This window comes from Accipiter gentilis, chromosome 31 (assembly GCF_929443795.1).
Source record: "Accipiter gentilis chromosome 31, bAccGen1.1, whole genome shotgun sequence".
NCBI classification, from domain to species: domain Eukaryota; kingdom Metazoa; phylum Chordata; class Aves; order Accipitriformes; family Accipitridae; genus Astur; species Astur gentilis.
Window position 1 is genome coordinate 12,032,013 of NC_064910.1, and position 24,607 is coordinate 12,056,619.

General features: G+C 41.8%; 1 protein-coding gene across 2 annotated transcripts; it reads left to right on the top strand.

The window, feature by feature from the left end:
• Positions 1-7,486: 7,486 nt before the first annotated feature.
• LOC126052963 (granulocyte-macrophage colony-stimulating factor receptor subunit alpha-like) lies at positions 7,487-20,292 on the top strand. Of its 2 annotated transcripts, none has more exons than XM_049834356.1 (8): positions 7,487-7,584; positions 14,767-14,929; positions 15,022-15,197; positions 15,909-16,048; positions 17,785-17,923; positions 18,477-18,564; positions 19,135-19,216; positions 20,201-20,292. In XM_049834356.1, exons 1-8 carry the CDS (start codon positions 7,566-7,568, stop codon positions 20,261-20,263), a joined length of 870 nt encoding a protein of 289 aa, XP_049690313.1. In that variant the 5' UTR covers positions 7,487-7,565; the 3' UTR covers positions 20,264-20,292. The 2 variants fall into 2 exon arrangements, with proteins under 2 accessions (XP_049690313.1, XP_049690314.1); XM_049834357.1 differs by having other exon boundaries at positions 14,800-14,929.
• Positions 20,293-24,607: the final 4,315 nt, after the last annotated feature.

The following is a 24,607-nucleotide window of genomic DNA, read 5'->3' on the forward strand; positions in this document are numbered from 1 at the left end:
ACAATTCTCTGTGAGTCAGAGTATAATAGTGAGTGCATGGGAAAGAAATGAAAGTACTTATGTTACTGTTGTATAACCACAATTTCAGACTGGTGCATATCACCTTTCTGGGAATAATCAGATGATTGTCATTGCAACTTAAAAGGCAAAGGAATTCTGAAATGAAGAAATGTCATTTCAGTGGAGATATTTATATTGGCACAAATCAGGTTCCGCTGTCATTATTGTCAATGAAAAGAAATACACTCTGACAAAACAACATTCCCCTCACCCTGTTCATTTTCACCCAGAAAGTATCCATTTCTTCACAGACTGAAGTGAGCACATAGTGATGTAACTAAAGTATAGATGACTACAATATGCAGTTTTAATCTACACTTCAGAAATTAATCCCATCCTTGAAGTCTTGTTTAACATTCACTGTGTGGAGCTATAGTGTATAAAATGACTGTGAACAAAAGCACAATTTGGTCTGGTCAGTCAGCCTGCCTGCAAATTCAGCACTGATCTGCTCCTTGTCAGTATATAAACTCTCTTAACAGAAATTATGTTTTGGTAAAAAGGTTTAAGAGATTTAATTCTGGGAAAAAAAAAAAAAAAAAAAAAGCTACAACCAGGAGTTAATAATGTCTAAGCTAAATCTAGCTAAAAGCTTTGACTAAACTATCTCCATTTTTCCACTTTTTAAACAATTATTTGTACATGGAGAAAAAGGGTAAGGTGACATGCTAATACCACAATAAACATTCTATTTGGTTGGAGACTGGATATAGATTTCAAATTGTGATGGACTCCAACATAGGTTATTTCCTGATGAAGAGCTCCAACAAAGTATCCAAGTCCATTCTGCAATGAATATATTAACTATGTGGTTTCTTTTTAAATACTATTTCCATTACTACGTACATAAAACTAAGGTCAGTACAAGACCCTTTATTTGGTACAAAGTTTCATCATTCCTACCCTGACAGCTGCAAATCTATAGCATCAGAGGTTTGCATATTTGTCTGCTTTGGTTCCCAGTCTGAAATAATAGCTCAGAAACATGAGTGTTGGAGAGTGTTTACTACAATCATATTTTATAGAATCACACAATGGTTTCTGTTGGAAGGGAACTTTAAAGATCATCAAGTCTTTCCCCCCTGGCACAAGCAGGGACCCCTTCCACTAGACCAGGTTGCTCCAAGCCCCATCCAACCTGGCCTTGAACACTGACAGGGATGGGGCAGCCACAGCCTCTCCGGGCAACCTGCTCCAGTGCCTCACCACTCCCCATTAAGGAAGAAAAATGTCTTCCTTAAATCCAATATAAATCTGCCCTCTTTTAGTTTAAACAGGGGTTATTCTCAACCCATTCATCCCCCAGTCTGTATCGATACTGGGGATTGCCCCAACCCAGGCGCAGGACCTTACACTTGGCCTTATTGGACTCCACGAGGTTTGCACAGCCCCACTCCTCAAGCCTGGCCAGGTCCCTCTGGATGACATCCCTTCCTTCTAGCAAATCAACCGCCCCACTCAGCTTGGTGTCATCTGTGAACTTACTGGGGGTGCACTCGATCCCAGTCTCTATGTCATTAATGAAGATGTCAAATAGTACTGGTTCCAGTACAAACCCTTGAGGGACACTACTTGTTACTGGTTTCCACTTGGACATTGGGCCGTTGGCAGCTGTAAGGCTTTGGATGCACCCACCCAGCCAGTTCCATAGCCATCTAACAGTCCGTCTGTCAAAGTGCTATGTCCCCAGTCAAGACGCAAGAATGTTGAGGGGGGCTCTATCAAAGGCCTTACAGAAGGGGTTTACATAAGGACGATTTGAAACTCTGAGTTTGGAATGTGTGGGCAGCAATGCCCAGCATAGATAAACCTATGTTCTAGAGTTTAATGCATGGAGTGGCCCAACGCTACTACTTACAGAACAATTTGCACCTTTTCCTTCTGCAATTAGGTTATGTTTTGCCAGTATTTGGGGAGGAAGAAGTAAAGCAGAACAAAACAGACACAAACCAAAGGGCAGAGTCTCTGAATAAGGGATGACTGAGTGCAATCAAGAAGCAAAATTAAGCCCTCTGAAAGCTACATGTGGCCTTCGTCTTGTTCGCAGGCAGTGCCTTGCTGCTTTCCAGGCTCAGCAGTCTTTTTCTGTTACTTGGGAAGATTCTCAAAGTGGCCACATGGTGGTAGCCTAGGATCAGAGACAAGCACGCTAAATCACGAAAGTAAAGGAAATAGGGTGAAAAATTACTTCTTGTAAACTAGAGTCAAAACAGACATTGGGACCAGTCACCACCACACAGTGAGGAGTTGAGCTATATTTCAGCTTCCAAGTAGTGTAATATCCAAGATAGGGTTATCTAGTGTACCTACTGGATAGCCCTATACCGAGAGATGCTAGGTGTCTGGAGCTCTGCGCTGTTATGGACAAATTTATATCCAGCAAACTTCTGCTTACACTTCTCTTACCATGTGAGGTCAGCATATTAACAGCTGCAGTTGCCTGCAATTTCTCCTTTTCTTCTAAAACACAAAACAGAAGGAGTAAAATGTTTAAACAAAACTCCTTGCTACAGTCTCAGAGTGTCTTATTCATTACAAAACCAAACAGCTTTGACTGTATGCCACAAATAAAGGAAAAGGAGGGGCTTGGACAAAATCAGCTGATTCTGTAGTTTGAGGAGACCTGGTGGTGTTTGCAGATTTGAACTAAATTCAGCCAATAGATTCATAGCCCTGTTTCTTGGAAAGGTATAAACTCTGCTTGTAAGATTTGAAGCATATCTTAATTGTGCAAAAAGGTGAAGACAGTGTTTGTGTTCTACAGAAAATGTCACTGGCCCTGAAGCCAGCTTGGGGCTTGGGCAATTTTACTATACAGAAGCGTATATTTCTTGGTGGAATTAATAAAAAATAATTTTTAAAAAAATCAAACCCCATAACCAAGTTGCTAATATCACTTGCTTTCTGCTTCTGATACCTCCCATAGAAGGTGATAAATTTAAAATAGATTAAGCCAGAGAAACAAAAATAAAAATTAATGTCTCTTTTTTGATTATCAGATTCTTCTTGACTACAACAGCAGTGTTCTTTCTTAGCATTAGCTATGAAGACTAAATGCAAATCTTTGAATTCTTGTGTTTTAAATTAAAAGTGACAAAGCTAGTCATATAAAGTTTGTACAATTAGTCTGTTTTTAAGAATCCAGACTGATGCAAAAAGTCTGTGGTAAAATGTGCTGGTCTAAAGGTAAAGGATGCTTTCAGACTACTCTGACATGCAGCTCCCCTCCCTTTCATTAAGCAAACCAAATCGTCCTTCAGACTGCACAGCTGCTAAGGGGAACTTCATCTTCAAGTTGACTGCTTTGGTGAAAACATCCATGTCTACTTCAAATACTGATCATAAGACTCTGAATGACAAGACTGGGATGCATATGTAGTACCCCAAATCCACTGCAGAGTGGTCTTAGGCATTTTGTGAATTTTCATGAAGTCATACATTCCATATAGTTCGTTTTATTGCCTATACCGAAACTGATAGCATATTGTTTACTCTGTAGAAATGTTGAAGGTTTTAACTTTTCCAATCTATATGAAAAATTTTCATAATTATGGAAATTCACTTGACAATAAATTAAGGCATTTGTACCAGTCCAGTTTCCTGTACCCCAATTCACTGTAACAGTTATGTCAAGGTCAAGCTTCTCCAGTGCTGGGACTCAGGGTTCCATGAATAATTCTGTTCTGAGAATCTGCAGGGTCCAGTTTCAAGAACTGCAGAAGCTGAGTAGACACAAATGTCTCAGCACTGTCTTTAACCTCTAGCACGACTCTTTCAATTCCTCTACAGAGCAGCAGTCAGAACAACTTTTATGTAAAGTGGTACTCTTTAGAAGAAAGGGAATTAACAAAGTGCAACACTTTCTCTTAACTAAGAAGTAAGTGATGACTGCCCTTGCTGATACTGCATTACTTTATCTGCTGTTACCACAATACGTGCATGAACACCATCCATCTGCATTTTCTATTTCTTATACAGGAAGCTAATCAGTAAAAAAAAGAAAGGAAAATACTTACAATTTAGGTCAAGTCTCTTTCCTCTGTGACTGCATTCGAGTAGCTATTGTTTATACAATTTGCTCTGTTTCCTTTATTTCTTTCAGTTTCTATTCTAAACCTTTTGATCTGTTTTGCCAACCAAGATGCCCCTTCAAAGTGCAGCTTTGCAGTGAACTTTCACCTTTTTCGCCATTCATTATTGCAGGGAAAGTATCTCAGCCACGGCAACTTTACAATCAATGGGCAGTGGAGGAGCACATTTTAAAACTTTTTCTCCCCTTGAGAGCTTACCAAGGAGAGATTTCCACTATTTCATTTGGAAATTAATTGCAAGCCTAAAAAGAGCTTGAAAACTAGTTCTTCCCTGAAGTAAACAAATAGCCCAGCATTCACAGAAGTTCTCTGAAAGACAGACAGGCACAACCAATTCCGCGTGCTGAGCTCAAGGTGGAAATCACAGGTGAGTGTATCCTAAGCCTTTCCTCAGCTTGTGGGAGAAACACTAGAAACATGAAACCTACCTGTAGTAGCTGCATCCATTGGGAAGGAGTGTTGTTCTGCGGACCCTTGCAGAAGTTTTGAGGGAAGCCATTCCAGGCACTTACTTGCCAAACCGTGCCCTTCCCACACACATGCTCAGGATGCAGAAATGATACAAAAAAGAAAGGTAAAAAAAATTTGTGCTTTGCCTTGCAGCAGTAGACTACCACTTGATGCTTGGGATTTTTTCTTTATCTCATCAGTAAACAGAGCATGAGTAACTTGCATGTTGGATTGTCACGCGAGCACTTGTCTTACAAAGTGTTACAGCTCAACTGGTGGCAACTTGGCATCTTGCCCCAGGTGCTACAGAGGTAGGGTTGGTTTGACTGAATTTTCTCTAGTCATTGCAAGAGGTCATAAGTAACGAGATTTCCTCAGTGGCCAAACGGAGAACGCACACTAGTCCCAAGAGCACAAATTAACTTTTGTTCTACCTGAACATAATAATATAAAAACACACCTCACAACTTGATGGTTACCTTTCTGTGTTTTCTGTAAGACCTGCCAGTTGATCTGAAAGATGTGGCAGTGTGTACCTTACCTAGAATTCACCTGGAGCTCTCATCACGGAAGCTCTTTTATTTCTATTTTGGCAGTTTCACATGTTTCCTGAGGTTAGGTCATGATTTTTAGCTTTTAGTTGCAAAAGTTTCATACATTGTTTCAGGGAAGACATAGTGAGTGAAACTCGTGCAAGTTCACCAAGTACCACACCTTGAAGCCAAATTAAATACTAAGGTCTGAACAAAACACAAGGACAAAGAAAACATCTCTAGTTTTATTACGCATGGTCCCACTGTTGTTTTCATGAGTGGCTTCACCTGAAGGCTCATGTGTTCACTGATAAATTACCTAGTGATGCTTAGGGTTCTGGATCAGTTCCTGTATTTTTTCCTCCCAGTTGGCGTGTAGAGAGTACATATCAAGTGTCTGATTGTCTAGGAGTTTGTATACACCACTGATGGGATTTGGATTCTTTCCTGCTCTGAGCTTTCTAAATCCTTCCATTTCTTTAACTTTCTTTTTTTTTTTTTCGTAGGCAATCTGCCCTTACAGGTTCAAGGACACAGTGGCAATGGGCTTTGTCAATAGTTCAAAAGTGAGTGTAGAATTAACTGGCACTTTGGAAAGCAGCAATCTTGCCAGTGGACTAAAGAAAGTAACCAAAAAAAAAAAAATCCAAGAAATCACTGGACTGTTACAGTTGTTTTCCTGGATAATTCATTCCTCTAACAATGTTAAATGTTCTGAGAAATTCTCATCTATTAAACTAGAAAATACTATTAACAGGGTTGCAGATTGTGTCCACTAGACAACTAGTATTTCCTGCCATACTTAAGAGCTTTGATGTCAGTGTGATTCCATACTTACATCCTTTCCATGGAAGACCCGTTTCATTCTGTGCAACTTATGGATGCATTTGAGAATCAGTTGTTTAGCTTCCAACCTACACAGCATTATTGTCATCTACCTGGGCAGGTTGTACATACCTTATAGAAAATGAGGTTTCAGGTTCACTGATAAAAATCTATCCCAAAACCATAATTCAATCCAATTTTATAGAAGTGTCTACAACAGAAAATGAGAAAGAGAACAAAAGGCCTTACTTCTGCAGGTCCTGAAATGAAGTGTCTAAGCAGGGAACGTGCTAGCATCCTATTGTCTATTCTGTGAATAAAATTGAGGAATTGAGACCTGAAGAAGAGGAAACATCTCAAGAACACACCCCCCCCCACACCCCCCCTCCCCCCCCCGATTCCTCCTCTGCCCAGAAAAGCAACAGGAACAAAGGCAGATGGGAATGAAGCTGTACAAGATACAGACAGACAGAAGCAGGACAGATTTGATCTGATTTACCACTCCTCCAGTGACATACAACAGATACACATAGTAAGACTAGCACACTCCATGAACATTATAAGTAATCAGATTTAAATGCCGTTGTCTACTTTAATAACTTCATTTTCCTGTTCAAATTATTTAAAGGTGAGAAAGGCAGAGGGCTCTGTAATCAGCCTGTGCTATGGGCTACATGAAAAGGCAGGTGCTATGTTTCTCAGTTCACAGAAAGTTGCTTTGCTGGACAAACATCTTTCAGCCCCACTCTGCAGTGTCAAAAGCAGTCAAGATGGCAGAAAAGCCTCAGGCTTACTCATTTTGGAGCCTGCTAACAAGAGCAGTTGTGGATGCCTGTGCATGACCAACTGTGGGAGCACCACGCTCTGTGTGTGCACTCTTTGCTGAATGCAGCTGGAAAGAAGATATTCAGCTTCTGAAGCCAGAGGGCAAAGGGGATTGCACACCTTCGTGGGACCAGGGCAGGAGCACAGGCATAGCGAGTGACATAGCGTTGATTTGGTACACTCAGGGCATTTGCACTTTTCCTGGTCTGTGTGTTGAATTCACCCAGCCCAGAAAAATGTGCACACGTCAAGTGGAAAAGTTGTGGAGGCTGGCATTACTGCTTTGTTACCCATCTGCAGGAAATGAGGCTGGCTAGTGTAAAGCTGGGAATGGCTATTAGAAAGTCCAGAGCACCAGGCTTATTCTTCTGTGCAGGGCAGTGTCCGTAAGCAATAAGCAGAAAACAATGGTGTGGCTTGAAACGATGGTACCTGACCTATACCTGAGCCAGAAGGAAGACTCATACATTCACCTGCCTCTGAGGCTGCTCCCTGTACAGAAGCCTGTATGAAAAGTATGTGTTAAAGAGCATGTCCCTCTATTCTGACCTATTTGTCTCCCTGTAGAAAAACAATGGCCGTAACCACGCTTTTCCCTGTTACATTACAACATAAAGGAAATGAGTAAGACGTAGGCGGGATTTTTACCCCCTGTGACATGAGCAGTTGCGAAGGACTTAATAATGAAATCACATTGTCGAAGCACACAAAGATAGGCCACCAAGGCAAATTCACAGCTTCCATCCTTTTTGTGCCCCACTACTGTAACTGCCACAAGGAAATGGATTTTCAAGGAGGAGGTAGGTTTACTTTTGTCTTTGTCTGTTGTTTACTTTTATTCCAAAGAAGCTAGTCAAAGAAATACCGCATTTTGTTATTTGTGCTAGTTTTAATGTTCTTAAAATAACTGTGAGGGGTGGATAGACACTACTTTTGTCTGATGAATGTCTTAGCCAAAATTTTGATGGTGTATTTTTTCTATAGTCTGAAAATAATGATATAAAAATATTCTAAAATTAGCAGTTTCCAGTATTACTGGTCTCATCCACATAGCAGTATTTTGCTTATTGAAACCTGCATTACAGCATTGAAGAGTGCTTATGCCACTTTCTCTTGAAAACACAGTCAAACTGGAAATGTTCAGATTTTAGCTCTTTACATCCATAGAACAAAATCACTATGCAGAGTGAAACCCTTTTAGAGGTACTGCATTGAGGCTCCAGTAGAATGGAAGTATGTCGGTGTCTTTTCTCTTGTTACAATTTTAATACTAAGCAGAAGATTTCACATATACACTGTTCTGTGAAAATGTTGCAGGAATGTAGGCATAATTTTATCCCCATATCACATCCGACATGTAAGCAGTAATTCCATTTCATATATTCCCCCCAAGGAAAATAGATTTCCAAGTGTTTCAGAGGCAAAGCTGGGAAATAAAACTCAATGGTCTAGTCTTAAGTGCTATACCCAGCACAGATAAGATATTTCCCTTAACAAAAAAATAGTGATATTAAAAGAAGTGGTGTTTGGGTTTTTTTAATTACAAACCTTCCTTTCCATTGGTTATAAAAATCATAGCAACATCAAGACATGATAAAGTACATAGAATCATAGAATGGTTTGGGTTGGAAGGGAACTTTTAAATATCATCTAGTTCCAGCCCCCCTGCCATGAGGCCTTGAACACTTCCAGGGATGGGGCATCCAAAACTTCTCTGGGCAACCTGCTCTGGTGTCTCACCACCCTCACTGTAAAGAATTTCTTCCTAATATCTAATCTAAATCTACCATCTTTCAGTTTAAAACCGTTACCCCTTGTCCTACCACTACCCTCCCTGATAAAGTGTCCCTCCCCATCCTTCCTGCAGGCCCCTTTTAAGTACTGCGAGGTCACTATAAGGTCTCCCCGGAGCCTTCCCTTCTCCAGGCTAAACAACCTCAACTCTCTCAGCCTGTCCCCACAGGAGGGATGTTCCAGCCCCCTGATCATCTTCATGGCCCTCCGCTGGACCCGCTCGAGCAGGTCCATGTCTTTCTTGTGCTGAGGACCCCAGAGCTGAACGCAGTACTGCAGGTGGGGTCTCACCAGAGTGGAGTAGAGGGGGAGAATCACCTCCCAACTGCTTCTTTTGATACAGCCCAGAATGTGATGAACTTTCTGGGCTGCGAGCACACATTTATGGCTCACATTCAGGTTTTCATCCACTAATACCCCCAGGTCCTTCCCCGCAGGGCTGCTCCCCATCCACTCATCGCCCAGCCTGTGTTTGTGCTTGGACTGCCCCAACCCATGTGCGGGACCTGTCACTTGGCCTTGTGGAACTTCATGAGGTTCACATGGGCCAACCTCGCAAGCCTGTCAAGGTCCCTGTGGACCTAGCATATGATACTAACACAGGTATAAGAAAGAGGAGGAAAAGGCATTTTCAAAAATAAATTTGCAGTTTTCAGTAAGAAAAGAATAGTGGCAGAATTTCTGTTTAGAACTTACTTGCGGATTCCAGCTGATGTAAGTGGGGAAAGGAATGAAACCCCCGGGATTCACCTGACCAAAGCAGATAGCTTAGTCTTAGAAGGATCCCTCTGGGCTGGTCACCCTGGGCTATCTTTTTAGTGACTGGCAGGAAATAAACATAGTGAAGCTTTTATTCATCTCATCCTAGACCATGTTGAATAAATTGTGTCTTGAGTAGCTGTTTCTTTCCAGCCACTATTAAGGCAATGTAGAATTACTGGTTCCCCTGTGAGCATACCTATACAGTACTTGGGTAAGTTTAGGTAAGACAAACTCCACCTCACAATTTGACAGCATCTTCACAGTTAAAAGATTAAAGCAATTTAATTTCCTTTTATTCATTTTCAATAGCAAGTATTTTATTTCCAATCCTTTACAAATTATCTGATTCATTGTGTCCAAGAGTCAGGAGCAGTTTATGCATTTTCTATTCAAGATCTATTGAATGAAAGTCAAAATTCTCTTGGTCTCAAAGCCCAGAGGTGAGATCCTGTGCTTTCTTGTTAATCCGGATTACCACAAAGGAATGCAGAGCCAAAATTTCTTTTCTCTGATATTTTTCTGCAGCTATGACTCCTACACAGTTTCTAACATCTGCCCAAGAGATGGAGGTAATCTAAGTCAACTCAAGAAAAGTAAATAAATAAAAGCACTGCATATGCTTAAAACAGTGGGTTATTATGCAGTTGGGTGCAATCACAATCATCACGGCTGTCTCAAGTACCTCACGTTTTTCATGAAAAGACATAAAGAATGCCAACAAAAATTTCAAATATAGCTAAAAATATTAAAATATGGGAAAAAAGTTATTAATGTATGGAACAAGGGATGCTTGTGAGGACATTAGTGTACTTGCATCTGTATTTCATTTTCATTATCAAAGAATATAGGAGGCAGTTCAGAAGGAAGAGTGCACTACAGAGAAACTAAACCATTCTTTGTGTCACAGCTCACAGAAAAGGATCGTGAGAGTATGGTCCTACATCTTTTTTAAGGAAATAATGATAAAGAAGTGACAAATATGGGGTTATTAAAAGAGGAGTGGTTAAGCAAGAAGTCACTAGAACAATTCAGCTAGTCCTCAAGTATAAGCTGGACAGAGGAAAATTTCAGTTCCTGTTTGAAATAATGGGAGATAATGGGACAAGTGTCTCATGAAGACTTAATGTATTGCTAAAAATAAAGCTGTAACACTTACACTGTGAATGAATACAGTAGGCTCAAAAATAAACCTTAAAGGAAGAGTAGTCATACTTGCCTACTCTGCTAGATTTTCTTTGGCATATCCACAGAAAGATGAGTAAATAAAAAAATAAAAAAGATGTCCCCTCAAAACCTGGAACAAAAGTCACACATATCTGAGTGATCTTCCCACCGTGTGTTTGATGTTGGTATGAACGTGACACTGTGCGGTTGATCATGGCTGTTTTGTAGGCAGAGGAATGTTCTGGCTGCAGAACTTAAGCGAATTACTTTAAAAAACATTTGCCTTTTCCTTGACCACAGTGCCATTTTGGGAGTTCCTTTCACCCTATTTCTTATGTCACCAGCCAACTCAACTGCTTGTCGGGCCACTCATGAATCAGGTTGTGATCTGACCTGAAATCAGAATAATCCTTTTTTCTTTTGATTTGCAGCATTGCCAAAGACTTCACAAAGCCCATCCCTCTAAGACCCTAGCTGTCCTGGTTTCAGCTGGGATAAAGTTAATTGTCTTCCTAGTAGCTGGTACGGTGCTGTGTTTTGAGTTCAATGTGCGAAGAATGTCAATAACACACTGATGTTTTCAGTTGTTGCTAAGTCGTGTTTAGACCAAAGTCAAAGTTTTTTCAGCTTCTCATGCCCGGCCAGCGAGAAGGCTGGAGGGGCACAAGAAGTTGGCACAGGACACAGCCAGGGCAGCTGACCCAAACTGGCCAAAGGGCTATTCCATACCGTGTGACGTCATGCCCAGTGTATAAACTGGGGGGAGTGGGGGTGGGGGATCACCGCTCGGGGACTAACTGGGTGTCGCTTGGCGGGTGGTGAGCAATTGCACTGCCCAACATTTGTACTTTCCAATAATTTTATTATTGCTGTTGTCATTTTATTAGTGTTATCATTATCATTATTAGTTTCTTCTTTTCTGTTCTATTAAACTGTTCTTATCTCAGCCCACGAGTTTTACTTCTTTTCCCAATTTTCTCCCCCATCCCACTGGGTGGGGGGGAGTAAGTGAGTGGCTGCGTGGTGCTGAGTTGCCGGCTGGGGTTATACCACGACACTTGCACAGCACCTGTGGTCATGCTTCAGACTGCTGCATTTACCTCACAATCTCTTGATGGGAAGAAAACTTCTCTATTTCTTTTGTAAATGAAGAAGTGAAGTGCACAGATTTGATTGGGGTCATAAAGTGAATCTGTGGCAGAGCAGAGAACTGAGCAAAGCTCTCCATCACCTCAGTACAGTACCATAACCACGGGACTCTCAGGAGGGGTTTGTTATACATATATATATATAAACTTTGAGGTAAGTTGGATATAAGCAACTTTATACTGAGAGCTTAGATGCCTCTAGTAACCAGATAGGGGTCAACATTTCTTGCAGCAGCAGAAATAAATTAGACAGCTCTCCTCTGGATCTTTATCGCTAACCCATAATGTCACCTCAGATGACCTTGTTCCATTGTTTCTGGTAAGGGATGATGAGCCAGATGAAAAAAACAAGAAGAAAGAAAAACTGCTGCTGCGGTAGGAGGAGCATTATTATTTTTAGTGGTGATCACTTCTTCAGAACTACTCACCACAAGGCCCCACAAGGAATGCACTAGCACAGCCAGGGAGGCAGGATGGAATCAGGAAGGAGCCATGGAGGATGGGGAAGGACAGGGGATGCTAAGGCCAACACTGCTGTTAAAAGAAATGCTGCTGAACCAAGCTCTTGAAATAGTTTCAACCTTTTGCTTGGAAGAGAGGAAGTTTTCCAGAAATCCAGGAGTACTCTGACAAATTTGTTGTCTCTTGAACAATTCCCCTTTATTTCAAAAGTTTTAAGAATCAGACAGTTGCTACACTTGGGACTCCTTTGCAAAGTCCTGTTCCTGACAACATTTTCCATAGTGCATGCTAACTCCCGGTGTGATGAGTGTGAAGTGAACACTTCCACTGAGGTGTTCTGAGGGACGGGGTTTAATTTGTCCAGCTCTGTTTGTAGCTAAGCCACGCAGCATCGTATTAGGTCAGATCTCCTAGATAACAGCCTTTCCCTCTGGAAACTATGACCCTAGCCACCTTTATTATGTGCTTACACTTGTAGTACACTCAAATGAAAGAATCTTCCTTTTGCGGAGTGGTCCCAAAAGGCTTCATACAGCACAGTAGCTGCCTGGAGCAAGCAATGAAAAAATATTAGGTACAAGAGTTTGAGCTCCTTCTCTTCTGGAGAATTGCTATTTCTTATATTACAGCTGAAGAGAGGAAAGGAGCCAGAAGGAAAATACACCTTTAGCATTCTGCCTTTGCTCCTCCTACTGGCAAGAGATGTGGTAGAGACCAAAAAGAAGAAAAAAAAAAAGACTCAAAAGGGATGAAGGAAATTAATGGGGGATCAGGCTTTCTCAGACTGCTAAGCACAGTGACCTATGAGGAAGCCTTTAACTTTGGAAGTCCATAGGGCACTGCTTGCTGATAGCTGAGAGAGCACATAGGTAAAGGCTTGCTCAGTGTTTTCTCTCTCGTTATACTTTCTTCCTAAGCATCCAATTATGTTGTCATGGTTTAACGCCAGCCGCCAACTAAGCACCACGCAGCTGCTCGCTCACTTCCCCCCTGGTGGGATGGGGGAAAGAATTGGAAAGGTAAAAGTGAGAAAACTCATGGGTTGAGATAAGGACAGTTTAATAATTGAAATAAAACAATAACAATAACAAAATGTAATGAAAAGAAAAATAACAAAAGAGAGAGAAATAAAACCCAAGAAAAACAAGTGGTGCAAATGAAAAACAATTGCTCACCACCAACAGACTGATGCCCAGCCTGTTCCTGAGCAGCGGCCGCCCGGCCAGCTTTCATCCTAGTTTATGGGCTGAGCATGACGTCCTATGGTCTGGAATATCCCTTGGGTCAGTTGGGATCAGCTGTCCTGGCTCTGTCCCCTCCCAGCTCCTTGTGCCCCCCCAGCCTCCTCACTGGCAGGGCAGCATGAGAAGCTGAAAAATCCTTGACTTAGTGTAAGCACTGCTCAGCAACTACTAAAACATCACTGTGTTATCAACATTCTTCTCATCCTAAATCCAAAACATAGTACTATACCAGCTACTAGGAAGAAAATTAACTCTATCCCAACTGAAACCAGGGCAGATGTTAAAAGTTTTGGTCTGCTCAATAACAGAATGTCTTTTGGAATCAGTGCTGTCAGCTACATGATCAGAGTCCTGTGATAACATGAAGAGGCTTCCAGCTTGGACTGCAGTGAAGCTTGGACAGGAGGCAGGCACTTGTTTTCATAATATGGTGGCTTCTGAGCCATGTTTGGGAACCTGTGTTAAACATGTAGGGAGCTGTAAGGCTGACTGGGGAGGTACATGTAAATAAGCAGTGGTGGTGCTTAAGCTCAATGAACCACTATCATGGAAAGCTGTGACCCAGTCCTTCAGTTTGTGATGATAGTAGTTAAGCAGAGGTACTGCATGATTTTTACTTCCTGTGGGAGATCTCACCTTTTGACGGGGAAGAAACAACACAGGGAATTCATTCCTCATGTGAACACACAGCCTGAATAGTCTTCTAACTTAAGCAAGCTATCAACTTCTGCTTCAGTTTTGTCTTGGTTTTACATTAATGACGTGGACAATCAGGCCTGCTTCTATCAAGTTCAGCGCAAACAAAATTCCCCCTATCCTTGAATCCGAAATGCCAGGATAGATTAGCAACCATTTTCAATTCAAGATCGAAAAACATGTCATTCTCTCTTCAAAATCGTGACACCTGCAGGGACTAACTTCAGAAAGCAATCTCAGGGTTAGGTTGTAATCACCCAGCTGTTACACAGAAGAAAGTGGTGGACAGCTTATTTTAAATCCTTAGTCCTTTATAAGTCAACCAAGGGCCAAAGCACTTAAGACAAACAGGAGAGAGAACCTGCCTTGCTCGTGGTTGTAGAATTATATTCCACTGGAGACTGAAGCTTAGATAAACAGGGGATCTAAACAAAGGACACAACAGTGACTGTGTGATATTAGCTTCCACTACAACCCTGTGCCTGAGTTGATTAGAGAGCTGATTAAATCCTAGTCACGTCTTCAGCATCTGTAACAATGGTAGATAATCCTCATGGCTCGATGCAAATAAAATCATTGTTATCTTAAAGTAAGCACGTAACTGCAAGACCCAAACAATATGCAGTTGGATTTACTAATCAGGTGGCTAAAAATTACTAAATGAGATTGCAGAGATCTGCATGATTTGAGCAGTTACACTGTCTTTCTGCAGTGTGGACATGGGATATTCTTCCTGTGTTTGCAGGCATGAACGGGACAGCCATTGAAAATTTTGTCTGTGTCATTTTTAATGTTTCCTTCATGAACTGCACTTGGGATGTGGGCAGCACTGCTTCAGGAGATACCCAGTATTTCCTGCACTGGAAGAACTCATGGTAAGTAGATCTGCTTGAATCTAGGGAATTCTGATTTCTGCTCTGACGTGTGACATTGCCAATATTTAACTGATGCAATATGTCATGTAAAGGAAAGAAGATTTCACAGAATGCCAGAATTACATCAGAGATAATTATGGAAGACACACAGGATGTAGATTCCAAAATGTGAAAATAGAAAACAAAGTAGCTCATTTCCTGGTAAATGCGTCTAGAAATGGACAAAACATTCAGCTACATGAGGACTTTATTAGGCTGTACAAAATTGGTAAGGTTTTGTTTTTGTTTGTGGGGTTTTTTAAATTTATTTCCAGTTTTATACTATGGGAATGCAGAAATCATCCCTGGCAAAAAGCATACATTTTTAAAATACTGCTCCGTAGAACAGGTTTCTTTTTGCTTTTCCCCAGCCTCAATGGCTGAAAATCAAAAGTATAAGAATGAACAAAAATGAATGAATGCATAGGTCAGAATTGTGAACATTTCAGTCAAATATTTATTCTCTGAAAGAAAGGTATCATCTTTTGGGATTAACTAGCTAAAGATGACTGAGCAGGACTATCTACATGTTGGTCTTATATCATTATCTTTTAATTCTGTGAGCAAAAACTTTCATTTTTTTAATGGAAGAATGTTGCTAATAAAAAAAATAATAATTTGCTTCTGTTTAATATGAACACAGTATAAAAAAAAAAACTGCACAGATTATATGCTGAATTCAGTAAAATCTAACAAATGGTTTGTGTTTTTTAATTTTACCTACTGCTGCTGCTGATACTCCAGGCTCCTCAACTGGAGTGTTAAATCAGGGAGTCTTGCTTCAGAATATGGGGTGAATATAATAATTCTGACAAAGCTGCATAATTCTGACAAAGCTTCATTACATCTTTTTAGACCAGCTGTTTGACCTATATTTTAAAAAGGCAGGATGAAGAGACCTGATTATTAATCAATAACATTTCTGATTATATTATTGTAGAAAAACTCACCCCTCCATTAAATGTCACTGTGAACTGTACAGAAGCGTCTCATCATTGTGAAATTCGGTGGCAACCACCTCGCACAAGTCATGTGAAAAAACCTAGTTGTTTCAAATATGAAGTTGTGATAGAAAACAAGGTAAGAATAATTATGACTTAATAATATTCTGTATGTTTGCATTTCCACACATCCTATCATACAACCAATACCCTGTTATCTTTCCCTACTTAACTAATCTCTCTTTTTTGATATGTAGCACCCTTCTTGCGCATGAGCTGAGGACTGCTGTCACTCACAAATAGGGGCAGCAAATTGAGAGAATGCTTTCAGTCCACTGTACAGGTGGTCCTTAAAGAAACTGGGCAAGGGATTCCCCACACTGAGGGCAAATTTCTATTCTAGCACACGTAGGTGGATGGACAATATTACCTGATGACTTCATTATTAACAGTTATAGGACACATCAACTGAACTCTAAACACACTACAAAAATGCAAAGTACTGTTAAAGTAGATACAACCAATTTTATGTGTCTCTGTAAGGTAGTTTGGGTCCCAGTGCAGCCTTCCAGCCCTACTGCTGTTTTCTGATAAATTTAGGTCAGGACCTTCTGTTCTGTGGTTTTCCTCTCTGCAGTCTCCTATCCCATCAATCACTTTTTATCATGTCCTTCACAAACCCACTTTGCATTTGTTCCTGCTTCTTGTAGTCATCATTACTGCTCAGTCAGGTTTATGATATTACTAAATTAGGCCCAAAGAAGTAACACATCCTTTATTACAAAGGCACACCTGTAAGTTAGGATGTGCTGCAAGAGCTCTTGAGCATTTCCACCTGGACCTCCTTTGTGTATCCAGCCTTGCCTTCTTTTCCTGCTGCCTCCATTTACTGACACCAGCATGGTGTTGCAGGAGTTTAGGTTTACCTAAGGTAGGTCTGCAGCATGACAATCAAGATGGTTGCACCACAGCTGTCACAATCAGATGTAAGGGGCAGTAATATATCATCTGTTCATTATGGGGTTTTATTAAGTTTTGTGTCTTTTTTTTTTTTTTTTTTTTTACTTAAAGTGGAAAGAGCCATCCATGTCTTTGAATAAAAAGAAATATTCTGACAGGTTATTGGAACAGAATATCCAGGTTTTCCAGGTTGTGACTGTATATGGTTGTTATTATACATTTCAGTAATTGCAAGTATTTTGAAGACTTAGATGAATATGGAAAATAGTATTACATCCATTAAAACCAAATTTTGAAATATTTGAGGAAATATTTGTGAGACATGGAGACATAATGCAGCTAAATTAAATGTTTAAGAATACAAAAGCTACACTGACAAAAGTTTTAATGGATGAAACATTGTCCAAGTTCACTAGTATCTTTTTAGATACTTTGTTTTGTACAGGTAAAACATAAAATTTTAATTGGTGGGCAACGTGAGCCTTTTTTTGTTTAGTTCTCTGATACTCAGTTCTGCAATCAAATGTAAGGGTACAGTATTTCAGAGCACCAGTGGTGGGGAAAAATCTTTCAGTGGAAGAACAGCTTCACTTCAGTCTTTAGAAGAAGGCATTTAAAATGTACTCTTTTTTTCAAGTCCCATTGTTTAGAAGAGGCTAAGGAGCCAGGGAAGCATACTGCAAATTTCATCTTCACATCACCAAAACCAAAAATGTTCAAACAAAAGGAATTAGGATGGCACAAGCTAATTTATTAAGGGATAATTTTCTTTGTTATTTCACTCTAGTGTGTTCACAGAAGTATATGTAAAATTTTCTTTTGTAATTGTTTGCATCATTAAATGAACCTGACACATTCTTAACATCTGTACATCTAGTGAATAAAAAGTTCTCAGTCTAGTTTTTTTGTATATAGGGAAGAAACATCACAGGAAACTCCTACATATTTGAAAGCTTCAGCACAAAAAAGAGGTACAGCGTCAAAATCAGAGCAACTGACAATGGTTGTTTAGTGAACCAAAGCTGGGGAGAGTGGAGTACACCTGTAGAGTTTGGTAAGAAGGAAAATCACGTCCTTGACCTGGATTTCCCTCCATTACTTGTCTGCCTCATTTATTACTTCATATGTACAGATGGAAACACATTGATATTTGCGCATTAATTTGCTACTATGAGCAAAGAATTGGCATATCTCTTAATATGAGGAAGGTCTCCAAGCATTCTGGTGTGACAGTAGGTGCTTCTTGAAAGGAGACAGTGAATAAAGCAGACCTTTTTGAGGTCTGTTGCCAGCTCTTTTCCTTCTTCCATTTCTTTATAAACTTCTCTTTTCCCCTGTTACTCTCTGCCACCTTGGATTTTGAAGTATTCAGTAGGCATCAGTCCCTCACAAAATGCTTGGTAAGGTCTCAAGTTACCACAGACAGTCCACTTACTGTCAGCCATCCCATTCCTCCACATGTTACAGGGCAATGAGATGCTAAGCTAAAAAAGAAGCCATTTCATACTGGTGTTTGACACTATTACACAGAGCAGATTGCAGATAGCTGTGCAGTCACTCCTGTTCTGTGATACTAATCAACACTTGGATGAATGCTTGTCTTTCAGGAGAAGAACAACTTACATCTACTTCATCATATATGTTAATTTTGATACCAGTGCTGGCAGCAACTCTCATGCTTTTTATCTTCGCAGGGTAAGCCTTATTTCTTGTGCAAAATTTTTATTCTGTAGTTGAAATAACACCTCTTTCCCCAACAGAAAATTTTTGGCCTCCTTTTAAAGGAGAGGAAGGAGGAGGAAAATCAACACTGAACTATAGCATGAATCATGACCTGCTGGATGTTCCTCAAGTGGGCTCTATGTTGCTGTTTCCCAAACTTCTTATCCACTTGTTCCATATAACACAACGCTTTCCAATACTGGGACAAGGCCTTACATCAGTGCCACTTTCCTGTCATCAGACCCTGCAATGTTGATGGGTGGTACATGAAATTGTTTCCTTGTTTTGAAGTTATTTCCCTTTCAGATACTTAAAAAGGCAACTTCCTATGATTCTTGAATAAGTCATAAAATAAATTGTCATCCAAATTCTGAACAATGAAATTATACCATTGTATTCAGCCTATGTAATATGTAATTTCTATTTACCCTTTCACTACTTTTGTCATAGAGGAATAAAATAATACCTTAGGAGCATTATTATGTAGTAAATGTTCATGTTTGCATACTAAGTCTTGTTCACCAACACTTTTTGCCACTGTAGAACCATTTATTTGAAAAAAACATCTGCTACAGTACCACAGCCAAAAGACCCATTCCGTGAGCTCTCTCCAATGGATTTCCAGGTATGTTTTCTTTTCATTTGTCTGAAATTTTTTGTAAATAAGGATCCACTGCAGTCTCAAAGGTATGACCTAAGTGTCAGGAAGATCCACAGAAGCAAGTATAAATTTTCTTTCTTTTTCTTGTCCTTGGGGTAATGAAAGAGAAGGTCCATATGCAAATAATTTTTCTGGTTTTCCTTTTCCATTCTGAAACAATTGTCATCTCTCTACCTGGAGCACTGGAGAAAATACACTATTTCACACTGCTCTCCCTGTAAGCCATATTCTATCACTAGAAGAGCGCTGAGCCTAAGCTTCTCAGCACAATAATAATGCAGAATCAGACTGTTGATCAGCTATGGGAAACAAGGGACAATGAAATCTACTGCTGGCCAAAAATAGTTGTGCCGTAGCAGATGTTGAGACCCATGTTAGTATTTGGCAATGATGCTGAAGGAGGAAAAGTTTCTAGCATATGGTAAGCAAGAAAGTATGGCAGAGAGCTGAGAGGTTCTAGCTTATGTGGAGGGCTGGAGAGACTCATGAGAAGAAGAAGGAACAGGCAGATAGATATTGCAAGTAACAGAGGGGAACTGCCCATCTAGAGAGCATGTTGCAAAGTTTGCTGCAATTTGCAAGTTGCAAAGTCTTTAAGTTGGCCACAGCCAGGTCTGGAAGCAAGAATGTGTCTGCAAGGACACACTGGATCCCTGGTCAGCCTTTATAAATCCTTTTACTTTCTGTTCCTTTGTCATGTTAACTTTTCAATGTTTAAAAAGAGTTTTCTGGCTTTTGAGTTGAAAAGTATTTTGTTCCTCTTTGGGGAGCTCATCATGGAGGGAAGACCTAGACATGTCTACTTCAGTCCTTTCATTGGCAGATTCCCACTACAGCTTCTATATAATAAATAACAACTCTCCAAATGAAGGAGATTCATAAATTGTAAACTTGTAGCTGATCTCATGCATGAAACACTAATGAAATGTTTTATTCTCCCTTTAATAGACAGAATATAAGAATCAACTAATAAAGCACGAAACTGAAGAAATAACTGTTATTGAATCATAGAATCATTTAGGTTGGAAAAGACCTTCAAGATCACCGAGTCCAACCATCATTCATGCCCACTAAACCATGTTATGGAGTACCCCGACTACTTGCTTTTTGAATACCTCCAGGGATGGTGACTCAACCACTTCCCTGGACAGCCTGTTCCAATGTGTGACAACCATCTCAGTAAAGAAATTTTTCCTAATATCCAACTTAAATCTCCCCTGCCGCAACTTGAGGCCATTTCCTCTCGTCCTATCTCCAGCCACCTGACAGAAGAGACCAGAAGAGACCAGCACCCACCTCGCTACAACCCCCCTTCAGGTAGCTGTAGAGAGCGATCAGGTCTCCCCTCAGCCTCCTTTTCTCCAGACCAAACAGCCCCAGTTCCCTCAGCCGCTCCTCATCAGACTTGTGCTCCAGGCCCCTCACCAGCTCGGTTGCCCTTCTCTGGACACGTTCCAGCACCTCCATGTCTTTCCTGTAGTGAGGGGCCCAAAACTGAACACGGGACTCGAGGTGCAGCCTCACCAGTGCCCAGTACAGGGGGACGATCACCTCCCTGCTCCTGCTGGCCACACTATTTCTGATAGAGGCCAGGCTGTCATTGGCCTTCTTGGCCACCTGGGCACACTGCTGGCTCATATTCAGCCGGCTGTCAACCAGCACCCCCAGGTCTTTCTCTGCCGGGCAGCTTTCCAGCCCCTCTTCCCCCAGCCTGTAGTGCTGCATGGGGTTGTTGTGACCCAAGTGCAGGACCCGGCACTTGGCCTTGTTGAACCTCACACAATTGGCCTCGGCCCATGGATCCAGCCTGTCCAGATCCCTCTGTAGAGCCTTCCTGACCTTAAGCAGATCAACCCTCCTTCCCAAGTTGGTGTCATCCACAATCTTGCTGAGGGTGCACTCGATCCCCTCATCCAGATCATTGATAAAGATATTAAAGAGAACTGGCCCCAATACTCAGCCCTGGGAAACCGGACTTGTGACTGGCCACCAACTGGATTTCACCCCATTCACCACAACTCTCTGGGCTCGTCCATCCAGCCAGTTTTTCACCCAGCGAAGAGTACACCTGTCTAAGCCATGAGACGCCAGCTTCTCAAGGAGCATGCCGTGAGAGCCAGTGTCAACGGCCTTGCTGAAGTCGACGTAGACAACATCCACAGCCTTTCCCTCATCCACTAGGCGGGTCACCTGCTCATAGAAGGAGATCAGGTTGGTCAAGCAGGACCTGCCTTTCATAAAGCCATGCTGACTGGGCCCAATCCCCTGCTTGTCCTGGACTTGCCATGTGAGTGCTCTCAAGACAAACCGTTCCATAATCTTCCCCGGTACCGAGATCAGGCTGACAGGCCCGTAGTTCCCCGGATCCTCCCTCCAGTCCTTCCCTGTTTGTAAACAGTAGGTCTAGCAAGGCTCCTCCCCTGGTTGGCTCACCTACCAGCTGTGTCAGGCAGTTCTCTTCCACACACTCCAGGAACCTCCTAGATTGTTTACCCACTGCTGTGTTGTATTTCCAGCAGACATCTGGAAAGTTAAAGTCCCCCACGAGAACAAGGACACACGATTCTGAGACTACTCCCAGCTGCTTGTAGAATGATTCATCTGTCTCTTCAGCCTGGTTGGGTGAAGAGACGTAATGGCATAGGAGTGAAATGAGCAACTTGTATTTTTTCAAATGTATGTATTTTGGTGGCAGTAATTTACAGGTTTTTCATATTTTCTCCCTCTTGCAAGCAGAGACAATACTTTTGACTGTAGAGACAATTCCCCAAGAACCTATCTTTAAAAGCCTCTTTGTATTTGATTACATTTTCCATAAATAATTTGTTTGGACTATTTTTGTTTCTTCTTATGATAAGTATTCTTGCAATGTTCTGCAAAAATATTTCAGTAGTGCTTTGGAAGTTATTATACTGCTTTTCAACACCATGCAAAAAAAATAAAATAAGAACAACAAAACTTGAGAGGTTAATTCAGGATCTCCAGTGGTCCAATACCTTGGAAAACGTACAGCCATATTGAGATTGTGATCAGGAATAAAAATTTGTCATCTGTATGAAAACCCACTGAAAACTGGCCAAGATTAAGTGTCTTAAAAATGATCACTTCCTTATACAAAGTGAGTATTGTTAAAGAGTCCAGGAGATAGTTTTCACCTTCAAACTATGTTGCTACATCCTTCAACATAGCATGCCCTAGATGTTGCTCACAGCCATTTACAAAACCAAAAATTTCCTCCCACTTTTCATCATATCCATGGTAGATGAAAAAAGAGCTTAAAATATGAATGCTAACACGTAGCAGATAATTATGTGTATGTATGTGGGGTGGGAAATGTTGGTAATTGAACTTTTGAACTCTCCAGCAGAAGCCTGCCACTTGCTAGCTGCAAATGGTACAGGCTGGTTGTGTGGTTTTATAACACCTGGACAAAACAGAAGAGGCACATCCTGAATCGTCCAATTAGTAAGGAGATATGAAACAAAGCCATCAATAGGGAGGCTAATCACACATTTTGCTTCCATGGATGGATTATTTAGATTGGGAAAACCAGGGGTTAGAGGCCATCGATAGCCATGAAGTCCCCAGTGCCATGCCTGTGTCCCATCCCTTATCCAGCCTCATGCCTCTACGCCCTATCCTGTGTCTCCATTTCTAAAGGCCTCTGCTGTCATCCAGACCTACACTGCATCTGTGTGTTAAGAGTTGTAAGACTTTTGTGGTACCATACAAAGATAAACAAAAGTAAAACAAATTAGCCATGGACACCTGGTCAAACAAAAATACAAACAGGTCAAGAAAAGTTCAAGCAGAGCAAGCCTGACACACTTCAGCCCTGAGGCCTTGCAAACTCATTACAAAGCTTATGGGCTGTTACTAGCAATGACAATACTGTATTACAGGACTACATGGTTACAACAGCTAAGTCCACTAATACTGCTGTTACAAATGATCTGGTTTTTCCTCCCATCAGCATTACTTGAAGAGTGTCTCTACACTAAAGATCTCCTGTGCCTACTAGGCAATTCTATTCCTGACTAGCTTTTCCAAAGCTTTACCTGAGGCTGCTAAAATGACTTCTTCTGAAATAGGTAAGATCTTTGTTTCTGCATGTGTGCCAGAAAAAAACAAAGGACAGACTCTTGCACAGGGGAATGTCTTGAGTGATTTGAATGTTCTGGTAAACTGATTCCCTGCAAAACAGAAGACGTGTTTCCAAGGTGAAGAAAAGACTGTGCTAGGTGAAAAAACCTCAGTATGGTGGCCCTTAAACTGAAAAGCTGCAGGTAGTTGTCCTCATCAAGCCATAGCTTCTTATGGGAGTTTCACTTCTGTCCAGAGCAGAGCCCTTGCTGGAGGGAGGCATGCCTTGAGCCATCCCATACCACGAACCAAGATCCAGCAGACAGGCACCAAGGGAGGTCCTTGTATTGGTTTTGTTTGGCAAGGTTTTGGTAGCGGGGGGGGGGGGTTACAGGGGTGGCTTCTGTAAGAAGCTGCTGGAAGCTTCCCCTGTGTTCAAGAGAGAGCGAGCCCATACTAGCTGGCTCTAAGACGGACCCGCCGCCGGCCAAGGCCGAGCCAATCAGTGATAGTGGTAACGCCTCTGTGATAACATTTTTAAGAAGGAAAAAAAGTTGGGACGGAGAGAAACTGCCGCCGGAGTGAGGAGTGAGAACATGTAAGAGAAACAAGCCTGCGGACACCAAGGTCAGTGAAGAAGGAGGGGGAGGAGATGCTCCAGGCGCCGGAGCGAAGATTCCCCTGCAGCCCGTGGGGAAGACCCTGGTGAGGCAGGCTGTCCCCCTGCAGTCCAGGGAGGTCCACGGTGGAGCAGATATCCACCTGTAGCCCGGGGAGGACCCCACGCCGGAGCAGGTGGGTTCCCGAAGGAGGCTGTGACCCCATGGGAACCCCGCGCTGGAGCAGGTTCCTGGCAGGACCTGCGGATCTGTGGAGAGAGGAGCCCACGGAGCAGGCTTTCTGGCAGGACTTGTGACCCCGTGGGGGACCCGCGCTGGAGCAGTGTGCTCCTGAAGGACTGCACACCGTGGAATGGACCCATGCTGGAGCAGTTCGTGAAGAACTGCAGCCCGTGGGAATGGCCCACGTTGGAGGAGTTCGTGGAGGACTGTCTCCCGTGGGTGGGACCCCACGCTGGAGCAGGGGAAGAGTGTGATCAGCCCTCGTCCTGAGGAGGTGAAGCGGCAGAAAATAACGTGTGATGACCATAAACCCCATCCCTGTCCCCCTGTGCCGCTGGGGGGGCTTGGTGGTGAAATCCGGGAGGGTAGTTGTGCCCGGGAAGAACGGAGGGGGGGTGGGAAGGTGTTCTGAGATTTCATTTTACTTCTC

What these genes read in the sequence shown, in the direction of transcription:
- LOC126052963 (XM_049834356.1), top strand. An exon ending in CTGCACTGGAAGAACTCATG is followed by an intron (nt 14,930 to 15,021) that starts GTAAGTAGATCT and finishes TGTCATGTAAAG; the next exon opens with GAAAGAAGATTTCACAGAAT. An exon ending in AAGTTGTGATAGAAAACAAG is followed by an intron (nt 16,049 to 17,784) that starts GTAAGAATAATT and finishes TTTTGTATATAG; the next exon opens with GGAAGAAACATCACAGGAAA.